Source organism: Rhodnius prolixus, unplaced genomic scaffold, assembly GCF_049639745.1.
Source record: "Rhodnius prolixus isolate KJV_2025 unplaced genomic scaffold, Rpr scaffold_3, whole genome shotgun sequence".
In the NCBI taxonomy this organism is placed as follows: Eukaryota; Metazoa; Arthropoda; class Insecta; order Hemiptera; family Reduviidae; genus Rhodnius; species Rhodnius prolixus.
This window is the reverse complement of record NW_027411603.1, coordinates 48,706,539-48,725,435: the sequence shown is the minus strand read 5'-3', so window position 1 is coordinate 48,725,435 and position 18,897 is coordinate 48,706,539. Positions and strand designations below refer to the sequence as shown.

At 35.1% G+C, this 18,897-nt stretch overlaps 1 protein-coding gene across 2 annotated transcripts in view; it reads left to right on the top strand.

Moving 5' to 3' along the window:
* dysf (neuronal PAS domain protein dysfusion) overlaps positions 1-18,897 on the top strand; it is a 302,152-nt gene that overhangs the window by 213,970 nt on the left and 69,285 nt on the right. For both annotated transcript variants that reach the window (XM_074126429.1, XM_074126428.1), the window contains exons 5-6: positions 1,794-1,973; positions 9,316-9,500. In XM_074126429.1, coding sequence (XP_073982530.1) covers positions 1,794-1,973; positions 9,316-9,500 — 365 coding nt within the window. The remainder of the gene's footprint in view (positions 1-1,793; positions 1,974-9,315; positions 9,501-18,897) is intronic.

The window sequence follows — 18,897 nt, the reverse complement described above, 5'->3', positions numbered from 1 at the left end:
AAGAAGGCCAATGTTTTTTTTAAGATAACTTGTCGGGTTGTCAGAAAGAGTTCTAGAAGAAAGATCTTGAGCTACAGAAGTTGCGTGAGATTGCAGCTTGAAGTGGAGTTTCCTTGTGTCGTGATTTGGGGGCGATTTGGGTGATAAAAGAAATATTAAGGTTCTGTACGTATGGTCCAGTAAAGAGGAACATTTATTATGGATCAAAGTATTTTAGATTGTGGAGATTGAATTCTTTGGTGCGTTTGATTGAATTCCACAGTTCTATTCTGTGGAATAGAACCCAGATGGATTTTAAAAAGAAGTATAGATTAGTCTTTTGTTGTAAAGAGACAGTTTAGGTCTATCGTCTAAGTCTTGCACAAATTTATAAATCAAATCAAACTTTATTTGTTTAAAGATACAATGTATCTGTTACAAAGGAGTTCCAAGTTCATGTTTACTTTATAAACCTTGTAGACTAGAAGATCTTAATTTTAATACTTTTTTTAAATAATTTAAAATTGCATAGATATTTTTTAGACTGGGCAACTGATAAACAGGTGAATTAATGCTTCCGGCTCGTTCTTATTACACATTAAACAATGATCTTTGGGGTTTGATCGTATACAGGACATTATTGATTTTAAATTTAGTAACATAAGGGCCACCCAATCTTATTTCAGAAAAAATTCTTATAACTTGAAAAGAAATAGTTGTATCTAAATATTGTTAACCAACAATTTGTAATAAATTTTGAGAATTCCAAAATATATTAAACATACTTTGATTTACTTTATTTAAATCAGTTAAATGCAAATATTCCCTGTACCTGTCTAAAATTATAGATATGTTAGGTTTGTAATGCAAACATTCTAATGAGCCCAAATCTTCTAAATGAATTTCTTTTAAACATTCAACTACCTGTAAGTACCAATTAAATTTAATGTTGCTTGGATAGGAGCTTACTCAATACAATCAGTCTCTTTAAGCAGATTTTTATATAATTATCATTTACACAAAGAATTTTATACAGCCATCTTAATGCGTGCTTCAATACTTCATATTTCAAGTGAGGTTGTTCTGTTTCAAGGCGTATTAAATGATTGGGAGTACATTTAGGCAAACATATTGTAATAAACGTTTAAAGAAGCCTACTTGGACTTTTTCTAATTGATTTAGATGCCTTAAACTCCAAACTGACGCACAATTAAATAAACAATTCTTTACCAAGCTCCGGTGCAGACAGCAAATTTATAATTAAAATCTTTAATTTATAAATACAATATTTAGATTAATACCACCATTAAGACCTCTAGTAAGGTGCATATTGTACAATCGCTTTATCACATTACAATGTGTGTAAAGTTCACAATATATTTTATATCTATAATTAATTGAGGAAAATGGTGCCAATTTAAATAATTAGAATTAGTAAGTTGTATTTTTACAATAGTTTTACTCTATGCCCGTTCTAAAACTAATTGTATGTGTTGGCGGGGTAGAGGATAGTAATTTAGTGTGCGGTGATCTACTGGAGACCTGTTGCTCCTCGGACACACCCCCTTCTCCTCTCCTCATTTCTTTCCAATTTACATTCCATTCGTCTCATTTAAAACATTCTTTTCTTTAAAAAATAAAGAAATAAAAAGTACAAAAATACCTAAATTACTCTTCTACACCAGCATCCCAGAAAACAAGAATGTTGAAGTACCAGAATCTATTGAAATATTTAAATAACATACTAAACTCGAATGAATTGAAATGAATCGTATTTAATTACATCTATTTCTTGATGGTTATTCTGTTCACAGGAAGATCTGCTGATCCATGGTGACAGTATGTACGATATGATAGACAAACAAGATCACCAAGGAATACAAACGGAACTACTTAGATCGGCCAATTCACCCGGCGATGATAATCGAATATTTCTGTGCAGAATGAACGTATCCAGGAATGCACGACGTCAGATGAGGTTTGGTGATCAAAAAGTGAGTTTAATTTAACTTTTTTCGAAACATGCATTATCGACTAAGCAGTGTGAACCCGGCGAACATTTTGAGCTCGGTGTGTCAAAAATTTTGAAAAATCGTTTTCGTGGCGTGTCACACATCACAAAAGTAAAGACTAAACAAAAAATAGAAATATTTATAATTATTTTAAGTTAATTATTTGTAATTATGAAACCAATGATTTACATTTAGAGACTTGTTTTACATATTTCATTGACACTTATAACATAGAAAATCAAGTAATATACAGGGTGTTCATTTTAAGACGGCTCAAATGCATTTCATGCTTAAACGGTTGATCTGAACAAAACATGGTAGAGGAAAAATTTGTTGCCCGTCAACTCTAGTTTCAGAATATGTGACTTGATTTTTTGATTCCTGCCCGCATACGCGGATGACGCGCGACCAAAAGTGAGGGTTTGCAGTTGACCCCCTCCATTTTCATATACACAGTTTTAAAGAGTATAAGAAGTTATGAAAGAAACCGGAATCCGCAATACGATATCTTCAAAATTAAAGGTGCTAGGCCATTTCAAAATCTGGTATTTATTAATCATATTTCAATTTTTTAACTTGTTATCAAAGAGAAAGAAGAGCACGCGATAGGTCATTTTTAGGTATTTTTTCATCCCCTTTCTTCTGAAAATATTACCAAAGCAGTAAAGCTAGTATTTTTCTGAATATCGGGAAATAAATCGTTTTCCGAGTGATTTTTCTAAGAAACTGACACGCGTGTCACAGGTTCGCCATCACTGGACTAAGGCATCCATTCATTAACTCCAGGAATTCTTAAGTGCACCCTTCGCTCAGCGTATTCCCCATTACGGACAGTATCTCATGTTGTAAGAGGTGTTAGATCAGTCTGTCAGTGATGGAATATTCGATTCCCAATCTTGGCCTTGGATTTTATTTAATGTGTTCAATTTACAGGATAAGTATAGTAAAAGAATGCTAGCTAACCACCTCTAACAATCATACCTTGATTGTTGGATCCTCCTGAGAAATAGGCATTACCAATCCTGATTTTACTTCTTCTTAGACTAGTTTTTTTTTTTTTCTTTGTATAGTTTAGAATGAGAAGATATAGTTGGAAATGGAGTTTCAGGAAACAGGAAATAGCCCAAGAAAGCGAAGAGAACTTCCAAAATTTCCATTACACCACCACCATGGGTATAAGAAGAAGAAATACTCCAGAATTCCAGCTTAAAATCATTTAGAAATTAGTACCCTATTACCCCTTCTGATCTAACCTTCCTCTTCTTCTCCTTCCTCCCATGGTGCTACAGTCCTATAGCAGGACCTGGACCTCATTCAAGAGAGAGAGTGTCACTCTTCCCTGTTCTCGACTTTTAGGCGCCATCTTGTAACACCCACCTTTCGCAGATCTCTTTCTACGTCATCTAACCATCTTATCCTGGGACGATCTCTACGTCTTGCGCTCCCCATATATTACTTTTTTAGGAACTCAGTGATGTGGCATCCGTTCAACATGGTCGAGCCCCCTCAGCCTGCCTTTTTTGATGATACAAGAAAAGTTTGTCGGGTTCTCCGTATAGTTTCTTGAGTTCTTCGTTCTTTCGGAGCCTCCTCCATTCACCCCGTCAATAACCTTTCTCTTAAGACCATAAAAATTCATTTTAGGGTTCACCCAATTAATTTCATCCCGCTACAAGAAATTCTGTGACTCCATCTTTTCTCCGGTCAATTAAGGATAACAAACTTTGGTGCCGATAAATTCCTTACCCCCTCTAGAGACTTCTACAGATAGATATTCTAAGGACATCTCCTTTTGCTCACCTTGAAGAGTGTAATATTGACTCAATTCTTACCCTTACTCTTTTAGGATGCTCTTAGTAGCAGTTACCCTCTTGGGGTTCCAATTAGAGGTAAAGATCTGATTGATTCCTTTAGAAAAGTACTAATTCAATTCCGAATTCTTCAATTTGGAACTTCGTTATCTTTTTTCAAGAACTGGCCTGCATTAAGTTGTACGTGTTAATACGAAATTGTGTACGAGTGAGAACTAAGTATATGGAGCATATTTTAGTAAATTTATTGGCATACAATGGTTACCCAATATAATGAAATTTTATTTGTAAATCGTCTGTATTCCGAGGCTGTAAATAATTTATAAGAAAAAAACTATAGATCATCCAGTACCAATGGAATTTGCGCGTCTTAAAAAGAATTATCCATCCTTTCTCAAGCATTGATTCATCTAACAGCCCCCTTCACATACTGTATTATACATATGTTTGTCTGTAAGTGCGTTAACGCTCTCGCTGACGCAATTTATAGCTGCTGCCTCCCTCTCTTTCCGCTTAGTGCAGTCATAGTTAGCTTCAGGTCTAATTTTCTTCAACCTTAAATTAGCCACCTTTGAGAGTGTGTGTGTGAAATGTGTGCACAAATATATCTATATATGTATATTTGAAAATGTGTATGTACACAAATACATATAACAAGTTTAAAATTGTTGCTGTCGGTTAGAGAATCAGTTTTTATTTATTTTATTATTATTTACAATCATCTATCATGGTCACTTATCGCCGTAATATATTATTCTATTTCTACGTGATATATATATATATTCTTATTTTGTTTTATTTAATTTATGGACATATTTTAAATATATAGAGATATTTTTTAGAACATAGTTTTCAAATACATACAGAACAAAATGACGTCAAAAATTCCTTTCATCAAAGTTCTTCGGAAAACTCGTTTTCTCAAAATTTCTTTCTTTCTGTATAATAACAATAATAATAATAAATTTATTACTTTCAAGTATTCGCCATAGCAACGGGGTGAGCATACAAAGCTGATAACAGAATAAACATTATAAAATATCAATTTGACACTAGTGCTGGGTTCTTTGAAATCCCGTAAAAATAGTGAAATTTACATGAAAAATACATATGAGTAAAAGAAACCTTCAGCATCTTACGATATAGATAAGTGACAATAATTATAATGATAAGTAATTTGAAGAAATGAATGTTACGCCAGAGAATAATTTAAACTCAAAAGTACAAAATAGACAACCATTTTTTTTTTTTAAGTGCAATTTATAACCTTCGACTTCCTTATTTTAAGACAATCTACTTTAAAAAATGACTACTGGTCCATCTAAAAGAGTTTTCAATGAATTAAACAACTTGATAAACACTGTTGAGTGCTCGTGAACACGTTTTCTTGCAAAAAACAAACGTAATTTCTCATACGAAGATGAAAAGGAATCCTGGAAAATGATATACCGTTTTGAAAGCCCATTAAACAAGGAAACTTTTATAAAAAGTGCCAGCACCTAGGTCTGATAATGAGTTTACTTGAAAATTTCGATTACTTGTATTTTTCCAGCACTCGGAGGAAGATTGTGGCTGTTTGGACAATAACTTATGCTTCAAAATGGTATCAATTTTTAGAAAATTTATCTGTCTTTCTAACCGTGTCATCCAGAATCGAATTCGGACTAAAACTTTCTCGAGTAATAACATTTTTATTGGAAAAAAGTAATGATTTTAGAAAAAAAAAATTAAAGTGACGTCACTCAAGAACAGAGGAAAATATGAAGTTGGCCAATACGTCATTGAACTCCACGTTAGATGTACTACACACAGTAGGCCTATGGACAATACTTACTGGTTCACCCTGTATGTGTTCGAGAGATTCCTCGCTTGCTCTGCATAATTTACAAGATTCAGATAGTTCTACGCTATACGTTAATTTTTTCTTAGTTTTTGCATCCCAAGAAGTACAAATGAAGTACCAAAATTTCAAAGTTTCCTGTCCATTAAGGACATCAATATAAAGGTGCATTCAAAGGGATCTAAGATCTCTGTATGGCTGCCGAATTGGACCTAAAGAAAGAGGATGGGCCATCGTTTCTCACACCCGTCTGTTTGGTTTCGATGGACTAGTGAACGAGACCGACGGCTGACGACACTACTATTCGCGGGCTCCACCGACTTCGTAAAGAAGTCGTGATGGATGTAAAGCGAAAGATTTTTATTGCCATCCTATTCGCAGATGAGACTACCATCGACATGGCGCTAATGACCAAAGCAGTCAATGCGCCTATATATATAAAATGGTGTACGTGAATATATCGGACCCTCTTCATTTTCTCAAAATGTGTATATTTAATTTTATCATTTTATTGAAAACAACGCTAGAAATTAGAAAAAGATGTCCGAATTCTATCAAAAATTTCTTTAAAATCAAATAGAACAGTAAAAGAAGTGAATAAAAATATATTTAAAAAACCACTTCTCCTTGTATTATACTACAAACTATGTATATAAGAATCAAACAGAGCTGATATGGAGAATACAGAGAAGGTGAGATGATGGACCAAAGCTGTGTGTGTGTGCATTATGGTTGCAACTAACTAACTGCACTCTATATCGTAGAACTCATAAACATGTCAACCTAGCCACACAGATACATATTACTTACATACTTCTCATAAATATTGTATCATAAATTTATCATACTCTATATGTTTTGTACAGGGATTAGATTTATGTATGTGTGTGTATATATATATAGATGACATTTTTTATTATTATTATTATTTCAATTTGACGACACATTTATCAAGATTTACTCATTTTACTGCATTCATTATTCATAGTATCTTCTTATTTTAGAATTTCAGCTTTTATTAGCAATGCTACAAACTTACTTTGTACAACTAACGACAGTTATACAGCACTCTAGAAGCCCCTAATTTGGATATATAGAATTAACACTGCCCTGCTAGGACAGTTGTATAAGGGTTGATTGTCAAAAACTGTACGAAAAAGCGTAACTTTGAAAAACACTAAACTTAGACAATTTTTTTTCCCCTCATTTCCTATAAAAGATAAAAAATTCCCAAATTTTCTTTAAAATAAAGAACATATCCTGGTTTAAATGTGTAAATTATTTTGGAAGAACACAAATCATATAGGCACTTAAAGAGTAGCAATCCCACAGGTTACCATAGCCGAAGTAACACCGTGCATACTCAACGAGAACAGTAAGCGCACATATAAATACATACTTCACACAACTCAAAGGGACACTAAGCAGGCTGAGAGCGAACCACGCTGAGTGCGGATCGTATCTTCACAGGATCAACAAAAGGTCCACCTCTCCTCTTTGCGTAGATTGCAATGAGAAGGAGGATTTCAAACATATAATAATGGATATGTCCACTTTATGTACCAGAAAGGAAACGAATGTTTGACGACATATACAGGAATTTAGATGCACCATTTCGCTGCGAAGACACCAACATCTACGTGTTTAAGTCTATAGCAGAGATAGCAATGAAATATGAATGTATTTAAAAGTTATAGCCCATTAGAATGAATGGAAGAAAATGATTAGAGAAGGATTACGTGATTTAAATTTCGGTTAAGGTATAAGGATGGCAGGAATATAGGAGTACTGATCCATCTATTACTTGTAGTATATGTAAATAGTTGTACATAGTAGAGGGATGAATGTGTGAAGCGAATGTATTTATAAGTAAGAATGGAGAGTGAGTGATATTCTAGTGATAAGCACCTAGACGATGCTGGCTGTATACATAGACCATGCTGGCTGTATGGCAAAAGCCAATGCCAAAAAAAAAAAAAAATCTCATCGGGAGCAAAAAATAGGGTCCCAAAACGTTGGCATTGGCTATCCCAGAGACTTACTCCTTAAATGGCTTAGTTGGCTCTTAAGGTTGCTATCGCCTAATAGCCTCCGTCCACAAAGTCAAGCTAGTATGTGGCCGATGGCCTTCTTTTTCACTTCCTTTTTCTCTCTCTTTCTTTTTATTTCCGCTCTTTGGACTCCTGGGTAATAGATTTTTTTCCGGTGAAATCTCAAAACACAGAAAATATATTTCCGGTAGCCTACTTTTGTTCTTTTAAGCGGAAGTAAACCAGTCTTAATTAAGTTGACAAAGCTACACAGAAGAAAATTGATAATGAGTACGTAGAAGGCATCAGAGAAGTGATCAGAAGAGGGGTTGGGTGGCTGAAGGAGAATTATTGGCAATGTACGGAAGAAGTAGATATAGGTAAATGGTAAATACGTGACTGTATCTCTGTAAGTACCACAGCGAGGGGACTGTGGTGGGCTTCCAGATCCCAGAGGTGGTGGGAGTGCAACTCTGCCATCGATTACTGTGGAATGTATCGAAATAGTGATTTCGATAGTGATTTGAGCGAAAACAAACAAACATACAGAACTTGTATTATAGAAAAAGAGAAAGAAGAAGAAGTAGAAGAAGATTTGTTGCCGCTAGTCGCGTCTGTTAAACAGATATACAGACGTACAAACAAACAAAATATAAGCGCCATGCAAACAATAAACATTCATTGTTGGCTTGTTATTGAATTTCAAAGTTTTACCATTTGTAGGCTATAATCACCAAATACTAAACAGAGACAAATATAGTGTACTTTATATAGCAATGCTTGGTGTGTGTGTGTGTGTGGTTGATTGCCGGGGCTGGGTAGTGGAAGGATTACCCATCTTTAGCCATCTCAGTGTGTGTTAGTCTTTCTATAGCTAAAAAATTTTGTTTGTATTAGTGTGTCCGTTTGTTTGTTTGTGGGAACTCTGTGTGAAGGATATGTCATTACAGGATAGTCTGATAGGTGATTGCAGGGAGTAGACTGGCCAATCGGGCTATTTCTTCTTCTTCTCCACAGTTCTTCCTGTGTTGTACGTAGATAATTTCCCTATTCTGTGTGTTAGCGCACTTCCCTCTCGTAGTGATGGTATTCTAGTCTTGAGGCATACGTTCAGATACTACCAGACGTATGTACCTACTTAGCCAGGTAATAACGTCTGTAAAAACAAAAATGAAAATTATTGCAGTTTACAGGTGTTATCAAATAATAAGGGTGATGCAAAAAAGAAAAACAGTTTAGCGTCCCAAATAATAGTTTGATAGTTTGATTGGCGTAATAATCGCGGGTGTGGACATTTGGTATTTCTTCGACCACCTCCATGGCTTTCAAGGGAGTTGAGATTAATTAACCCGGTTAATGGGTGATGGAGAACATAAAGCCTCTTTCTCAAATATTTCGGGCAATTTGGATTAACTTGGAGACAGACGACAAAGATAAGATCTGGGCCCTAAAATTGGAATTTCTATTAATACCATACCTTTTCTATATTAAATAAAAAATAAAAATAAAATGTCAGAACTGCTGTCTTCAGCCCTTCCTTGCTCGCCCTTTCTTGTAGCCGACCGGAAGTCTTGGCCCTACATGTAATTTCCATTCTTTTCCTTAAATGTCTTTCACTCATAAAATTTTCTAATTTATTTCAGGTAGTTCTGGTGCAAGGCCATTATCTATCCTTTTTGCCGTTATGTTCAAGAAATGAGCCAGTATTCTTGGCTACCTGTACACCGGTGGCCATGCCAGAAACTAGGGAGTGTGTAGTCCAGGGTGCTACAAATGTCTTCACTACCATACACTCTATGGATATGAAATTTGTACATGTAGATAGAAAGTAAGTACCATTATTAAGTATTTTAGTATTACTCTTTTATAAATGTAACTTCCGTTGAAGGACAGATAGAATTCAGTAATATAAATAGATATGTGTGAGTAAGTGGTGAAATTAATAATATTTACTTGGGAAGTCCACAAAAATTTAGCCCTCAAAAACTATGACAACTAACAACTTAAACTTTTGTACGACATTCTTGCGCACTATAAGTAATGGAAAAAACAACTTAAATTAACTTAATGAACTTTGAGAGTGTATCTCAGTCTCCGACTCTGCAGTCTAGATTCCTAATTTGCGAAAATACGCGGGACTGCTCGCTTAGCAAGACATCAAACAGCGAAAAAAAAGACGACAATCGCACAATCATAAGGCTCCAGGTACAAGGGCGGAAGTGCCACTTAACTGAATAGTAAAGTAATTGCCTATTTTTTGAGGCAGGCTTTACGTCCAACTACCAAATTAGGTGTCGTGGACGGAGGCGACTAGCAAACATACTTTACTATAAATTTCTCATATTAACCATTAAATAAAATCCAAGACCTACACCAGGGGAATCGAACCCACTAAACCAACAATACATCTTAGCTTTGCGGGTCTAGCTTATAACCGCCTAACATACTTTACTGTAAGTCTCTCATATTAACCATTAAATAAAATCCAAGGCCTAGACCGGGGGAATCGAACCCACTAAACCAACAATACATCTTAGCTTTGCGGGTCTAGCCTATAACCGCCTAACATACTTTACTATAAATTTCTCATATTAACCATTAAATAAAATCCAAGACCTACACCAGGGGAATCGAACCCACTAAACCAACAATACATCTTAGCTTTGCGGGTCTAGCCTATAACCGCCTAACATACTTTACTATAAATTTGTCATATTAACCATTAAATAAAATCCAAGACCTACACCAGGGGAATCGAACCCACTAAACCAACAATACACCTTAGCTTTGCGGGTCTAGCCTATAACCGCCTAACATACTTTACTATAAATTTCTCATATTAACCATTAAATAAAATCCAAGACCTACACCAGGGGAATCGAACCCACTAAACCAACAATACACCTTAGCTTTGCGGGTCTAGCCTATAACCGCCTAACATACTTTACTATAAATTTCTCATATTAACCATTAAATAAAATCCAAGACCTACACCAGGGGAATCGAACCCACTAAACCAACAATACACCTTAGCTTTGCGGGTCTAGCCTATAACCGCCTAACATACTTTACTATAAATTTCTCATATTAACCATTAAATAAAATCCAAGACCTACACCAGGGGAATCGAACCCACTAACCAACAATACATCTTAGCTTTGCGGGTCTAGCCTATAACCGCCTAACATACTTTACTATAAATTTCTCATATTAACCATTAAATAAAATCCAAGACCTACACCAGGGGAATCGAACCCACTAACCAACAATACATCTTAGCTTTGCGGGTCTAGCCTATAACCGCTCGGCTATCGTGGTACCTACTTTACTGTATAAATTTTTTAGTTTTCGGCGATTTTACTTTTTCACAAATTAGTTCTAAGTAAAATTTTATTACGTGAATTGTCGAAAGAAAGAGTCATGTGAGTTGATCACATCAGACATCCTAAATGTAAAAATTAAATACATTATTATCAAGATTGCTCATTCTTTGATTGTATCACGTACGTAAATTGATTATTGATGCTCTGTATAAGGCTTAGTCCTTAAAAACAAATATATAAATAATAATAAACTTAATTGTTTCTTTTTAAACGCTGCTAATTATTCTGTTGATCACGTGAGATAAAGAAGACGCGATGGTAATGTGAAAACATTTCCTCCCAGGGCAGTTTTTCTCCTTTTCGCCAGCCTCATCTGTGTTTTGTATCTGAGGAGGCAATTTGTAATCTAAACTGGCCGGTGTCTCCTCGGTTAACAGATACGGTCTCTTGGAATTATTTGTCTAGTAGTACATGTTGTTCCGCTTGCTTGTAGCGCTTAATAAGGAGACACTGTGTACATATTAGCGTAGTTTGTGTTGATAATGATGGTGCATGTTGTATATACATGCGTCAAGTCAAGGGGCGAAGGGAGAGAAAGATAACAAAAAAAAAGAACAACTCGAACAAGTAAAAAGGTTGACGGCACTGTACGCAGGTGTAAAGTGTAGAATTCTTGTCATTGTCAGTTTGTCTGTACGCAGTATCTTTCATCATTGTATGGCAGACACTTGGCCAATCTAAACTACATGGTGCTGATCAAGTATGTCTGGCGGCCACCGACTACAGCAGCATCAGTGCCAACCACTTTGTCTGACGGTAGATCTTTGCCACCTAATTATAGATCTAAAAAGATAATAATACTTACCCGTATGTACAAAGAGAACGTTCGATGCGTGTGCGCAATGCTAATTGAATTGCAGACGGCGTACGCATTACTAGTTTGGACCAAGTTGTGGCCAGCACTTAGATGACGCTCCGAGAACTTGCAGTTACTTCCACTGTCCCTCATACAGTCCATGTGCATTCTACTGCATTTAGTATCTCACAACACCGACACACACACAAGTTTATAATGACTTTATAAATAATACACCATATCCTGCGTCATCATCTCACAATTATAATTAAGGTGTCATCATATCCTATTACTTCTATTAAGTATATCAGGTCATCAGTGACTTTATTTATTAATTTTATAACCGTACGTAATACCACACGGTTTCCAAACTTTTTTTTTCCTTTTTTTGTGGCATTGGCTTCCGCCATACAGCCAGCATCGTCTGGGTATACAGCCAGCATCGTCTAGGTGCTTATCACTAGAATATCACTCACTCTCCATTCTTACTTATAAATACATTCGCTTCACACATTCATCCCTCCACTAAATACAACTATTTACATACAAACTTACCAACTAATGGATGGATCAGTTCTCTGTGCTCCTGTCATCCTTATAGCTTAACCTAAATTAAAATCACCGTAATCCTTCTCTATTCATTTTCTTCCATTCATTCTACAACTTTTAAATACATTCATATTTCATTGCTAGCTCTTAACACAAGTTTTTCTTGCTAGACTTAAGCACATATATGTTGGTGGAGAATATAATGTCTTCGTAGCGAAATGGTGCATCTAAATACCTGTATATATCGTCAAACATTCGTTTCCTTTCTACCACATAACGTGGACATATCATTATTATATGTTTGAAATCTTCCTCCTCATTGCAATCTACTCTAAGAGGAGGGGACCTTTTCCAAACTTCCTGTAACGTCGTCCACTTCCTTGTTAAAAAAAACTGTCGCGACCACTGTATTTTTTTCATTTAATTTTTATACTATACAGGGTATACACAGAAGATAGGTCGAAACTTCGAGAGGTAATTCAGCAGCTCAAATGCAACAAAAAATATTCTCTTCACTTTGGCCCGATTCTCAATAGTGACCAAGATATTTGCATTTTCCAACTTTTCCGTCGATATTCGCGTTTTTTCACCATAAAAACGGCCGTAACTTTTCTATCCTTTATCCTACAACAAATCAGCTTATTCCTAACGAAAGAGCATTAAATCTCCTATAAACCTCCTTAAGCCAGAGCCTCAAATCCTTTCTTATAAACAATGAAATATTTACTTTAATGTCAAAAAAAAAATCGTTCTCGATGATTTTTGTTAAAATTTTCAACTGTATTTATCCAATGATTAATGAATCAAGAGGTCACCAATTTTTTGAACTTTTGAACTTAGAACTTTATCAACTCATTTAATCCGGCTTAACATGTATAAGGCTCCAGGTTCTCATGCTGTAGGAGCACGTATTAAGCTTAGTTAATTCAGGAACGCGATTTTCCCGCAATTGCGCTTAACTCATCAAGTCCCTTTGCTTACTTTATGGCTTAATGAGTCACCTAAGTAATATTTATAATTTTTTAGACCTCCTTGTTAACTTAGAAAAAAGGATATTCAGTAATAGTGAGCTCCACAGTTCCGCTTGCTTGAGAATGTTTAATAATTAGAGTCATAACTGTTAATTAAAGGGTCTCAATCCTGCAAGCAAACCGGATATAGTCCCTTTTACGGATATAGTCTTCTTTAAGACTAAACTGATTGTCAATTTACGCACAATAATTTGATGATCTTATTTCCCTTCCCATTTATAACTTTTTCTTTGATTTTATTTGTATGCCTGACTGGTTTCGTACTTCCATAATAAGAGATAGATTTATCAGTTTGGTGATATTGCAAAGACATCCTTTACTAGTATTTCTTCACCTTTCGGAAAAATTAGTTTCTTAAGTTTCCCTAGAAATGTGGAAAAACGGAGAAAATTTATTTTGAAAGCAAGTTCCTCACTTCCTCTTTGCGGCTACAAGAGGAAATTAAAAAGTGCATTACAATCAGCTGACCTTCCAATTAAATTATAAACATCGGTCAAAGAGTTAAATACTACCACATCCCAAGTTGTTGTCCAATTTACTTGATCCTCTTTCACAAGAGATAAGATCAAACATGTCGACATTACTGAGTAATAACCAGTGAGAAGATGTAGGTCCTCTTTTGTTGAGATCGCCATTAAGGTGAATGTTTAGAGTTAATGGTGGCTGTGATGAATTTAAAAAGTTTTTTTAAAGAAGAGATGATGTTTAGTTATATGTTTTGTGTATATAAACAACAACCATCCTAGTGTAGTATATATAAATGTAAGATTGTATGTATGGAGATAAGGGTGTTTAGATTTGCATGAAGGACCTATATTGTGTGAGTACGCTCTCTAGCTTGAGATAGTGGGTGTACTAGAAAGGTCTTCTCCAGTGTGTATGCTGGGATGGAGGAGGTTGTGAAAGTACTCCCCTTCTCACGTTCTTAAGCCAAAACCAAACGACACAAACGCGACTATACAAACAAACGGAGCGACTTTCATAACGAGGAAGTCGCAACATCATGTTTATGTTCTGTCTATGTCCGCCACTTTGTCTGCCTCTACGTCTTTCCTCTCTCTTACACACACTTCTCTTCAGTGCTATGGCCTTCTGAATTTATCTTAATATCCTTCATCTATTTGTTATAACTAATTAGTGGAAATGATCGCAGCATCTCTGTAGAAGGGCTTTTTTTGGGCCCACTCTCCCAAAAGTTGCCGAAGCTCAGAACACCTGCGTAATCTTCATGAGATTTCTGAATATCCCAGATCAATTTATCCCCATAAATAGTTTCATCACCTGGGAGTCGGCTGTTAGCTCCCGCCGCAAATCTTTTAATAAATAAATAAATTAATTCTTATAATTATTATTTCAAAGTATTGGAACCACCTGGAATACAATAAATTACTTGGTCACGCTCCATCAATATATCGAAATAATAATCGCTGATCGAACGATATTAATAACCGTTAAAGCGTTTTCTAATATAAACAACGTAAGCTTTTTTTTAACATTTAAACTCTTTTAAAAAAAAAAATCATCATTTAAGTTTATGATTAGTTAAATAATTTCTTGTAATTCATGGATTTCTAATCAGAAGTATAATTCATCATGTTTCATATAAAAGGGTATACAAAAAAAAAAATCGATATGGTGGCCAGAAAATTATATTTTATGGGCAAATACACAATTATCGTGACTCGCATTTCTTTTTTTTTGTATTTGTATTTGTATTTTTTGATTACAGTTCCTGTAACCATTACAGGAACTCATAAGCAGCGCCAATACTGAGTAAAATAGATCGGCAGCCATATTTTCTTCTTGGTACCCTATGCGCTAATCCTAAAAATATACGCCTAATCCAATAAAATTATCGATTTCGATGTGATTATTATTCATAAAATGAAAAATGTGATTTTTTTGAATAGGTAGTCATAATTTGCGATTCATTTTCAGTACTGGTATGCAAGCTGCTCCTAGTGCATTCACTTCACTTCACTTCTTCAACGTCGATCTCTCTTAGAACTGCACAGGAAGTGAAGTGAATCTGCCTGAAGTTTCTAATAATTGTATTTATTTCGAAATTTGTCTCTTTTCTTCTTTTTTTCCCCCTGTTTTCCATTTAGGAAAAACACCCTTCCTTTAAGTAAAGTAATCGCCGATTCTTTCCGGCGAGTTGGACGTCCGGTTACAAATTAGATGATGTCACAGACTAAGAGGCAGATAACTATACAAAACTTTTCCCAACTAATAGAAACTTAGTAATATGCGGGCCCCCAAAACTGGGAATCTCCCTGGATAATTTTTAAAAAGTCAGAGCTCATAATATCCGCTATATAGTAATATACAGTGTGATCCATTTAAAACGCACCAATCGCTAATAACTTTTAAGGAAAGCGGAAATCTGGAAAAACCTACTAAATAAACTATATGTTTTTTGCTCTAGTTTCCAAATTTTCTACCCCTGATGAATCTTCATTTTTGGCGGAGTTATGGCCAAAAAGCTGATCGAGGTTTCATAAGGACCACTGGTTTTGACAATGATTACGGAAAAACTACATAAAAAATTGACGTTGACCCCGTTTCAATATCCGTAATATTTGTCGAGATATTTAAGATCAAAGTTACAATTTTATCAACTCGTGAACGATTTTCAATATTAATTTTCCACCAGAAATACACCAGTTTTGGGGAGGTCCTCTGACTGCGGAAAATTGTTATTTGTGACGCAATAATAATAATTGAAGATTTTAAAGAGTGTAGATAATGTAATGGTTGTGGGTAAATCAATACTTGCCCTTCTCTGGCAAGATATTCTTACTGTAATCATAGGTCAAGAAGTCTTGCATATAGGGTACATTAACACGCGATGTGATGGTTGCTTTTATTTGATGATAAAACAAATTTATCCAGCTTCTCAGAGTCTTGATAGATGTGGAGTGAAGGAAGAAAGATTGGATTGTTACTGAGATTTTGAGGCCTATTAGCACTGGACAATTAGAAAAGAACTCTGAAGATTCGTTCGAATACTTAGGTTATGTGTTCTTTGGAAAGATCTCCATGGTTTGGTGGACCCTCCCATTGAGGCAGTTGGACTTGTAAGTGGTTTTGTAAGTTACCAGTTTTTGAGTGGTATGTTCTCTGGATAGTTTAAACCAAAGAAGAATCTCACTAAGATGTATCTCATGTTCAGAAGAGATAACTGACTGTACAGTTCATCACCAATTCGAAAAACCATTCCGAACCTTAAAGCGTTTCATTTCCGGTGACGAAAACTAAAAATCGAAAATCCGCTCTGCCGCATCACTTCCTCTACTGGAGGATGTAAGAAACGTAAAACTGCACACTCGTGAAAGTCGAATATACTTAGAAAGCACCCAATAAATTGAGTGCACCCGGAACTGAATTATTCCCAAAGGATGTGCCAGCAAATCACGGCTGCCCTTGGCATTAAGACGGTGCCAAACATTGCTAAGGTTAGAACTTTACCGTTTCCACAATATAAATGTGGAATTATCTTTAGAAAAATAATAATATTTATTGCTAATTTCTGTCTGATACCGTTATTGCAATAGTTTTGCATCCGCAATTATGTAAATAACTAATAAATTTCTGTAGAGTGGTTTTATCTTTTATTTGATGACTGATTCATTGATGCAAGGAGGAAATCTTATCCAATTTCAGTCGTACATCTTTTTTGTTATTTGTGTTAATGCCAAGCTTTCGACCTCTAGGGACTAGATCATCTTCAGGGCTTATACAGATAAGCACTACGTATATACTATAGTAGTAGGGTTAAGGTGATTGAGGGTCTTTTTTTGGAGCCGCGTCCTTATGGGAGACAGGGTGAGGGAATGCAGGGGGGTGCCCCCGCTTCCTCACCCCTGTCCACACTAGGATAGCGCTGTGCGCGTCCGTGCGCGGCCCCCACTCCTAGCACTCCTTATGGGTGAGGTTGTGCGCACACGAGCGTCCGTACGCCCTAGGTTGCGCGCGCACGTCATTCTTCTTATCACAGTGATAACATGGGATTAAAATATATTACACTTATTAAGACATTTTTTAGGTTGCGCGCGCACGTGACGTCATCACACAACATCTTATCACAGGATATGGAAGGATTAAAATATATTACACTTATTAAGACTTGGAAATATTTTAACACATTTTAATGTTATTTTTATTACTTATAGAGGATAAATATTAACTTTTTTTTTTAATATTTACCAATAACGAGTGATTTTTGGTGTAAGGTTATGGATAACCTAATGTAACCTCCCCATATGTAACCTCCCCATATGTTATTTTTAAATTTATGAGAATATCATTAAGAGGATAATCTTGACACTTTTAGCACAATAAACACGTGGAAATATGTTCATAAAAATATTTTTAATATACTTACCAATAACAAGTGAGTATTGGTGTAAGGTTATGGATAACCTAATGTAACCTCACCCCAATTAGTGTTTTTGGTGCTTTTAAAGTCACCTAAAATAGTGCATCTTAAAGACATTAACTAGGTATCGCACATATGAGAGGTATTGCAACCATCTTATCACTCATTATGTCACCATTTTAACACAAAATACAACATCTTACTGAGAGAGAGAGAGAGACGTAAGATTATGGATAACCTAATGTAACCCCCTCCCACACATTAGGATGTGTTTTTGGCGCTGTCACCTAAAATAGTGCATCTTAAAGACATTAACTAGGTATCGCACATATGAGAGGTATTGTGAGCATCTTATCGCTCATTATGACACCATTTTAACACAAAATACGACATCTTACTGAGAGAGAGAGAGAGAGAGACGTAAGATTATGGATAACCTAATGTAACCTCCACACATTAGAATGTGTTTTTTGGCGCTGTCACCTAAAATAGTGCATCTTAAAGGTTATAATAATAATAATACATAGGGAATATACATCTTACCATATATATATATATTACAAAAAATCATTAAATTATGATGGAAAAGGAAAAAGAAAGAAAATAGATTTTTGTTTCTTAAATATATATATTTATTAAAATACAATAGCATATAATTGTTTCTTTGTTACATGCGTTTATATTTTAGGTAAGAACAAAAAGGGCTTTCCTTTTTATGTAAACTACATGGACATTCTGTGAGCGTATTTAAATCTAAAACAAGATTACAATATATACATTTTACATAATTTTTCTTAATATATATGAATCCATTAAAGGCTAGCACTTCTTTGCTCACGCAAACATTATAATCATCATCATCATCACCAGCATCATCGATGTTGTTGTTACAACGAGTAAAAGTATTTAATCTAACTTTATAATTGAAAAAATCTAATTTAAATTTATTAATGTTTGCCCAAGAAGATAATCTATATACATATTGTAATGAACAAATAAAATTAGTATTATAATGAAATGGACATTTATAATTATTAACATTGGGTAATGATTTAATGGGTGGACAACCAAAATCATGTAAATCA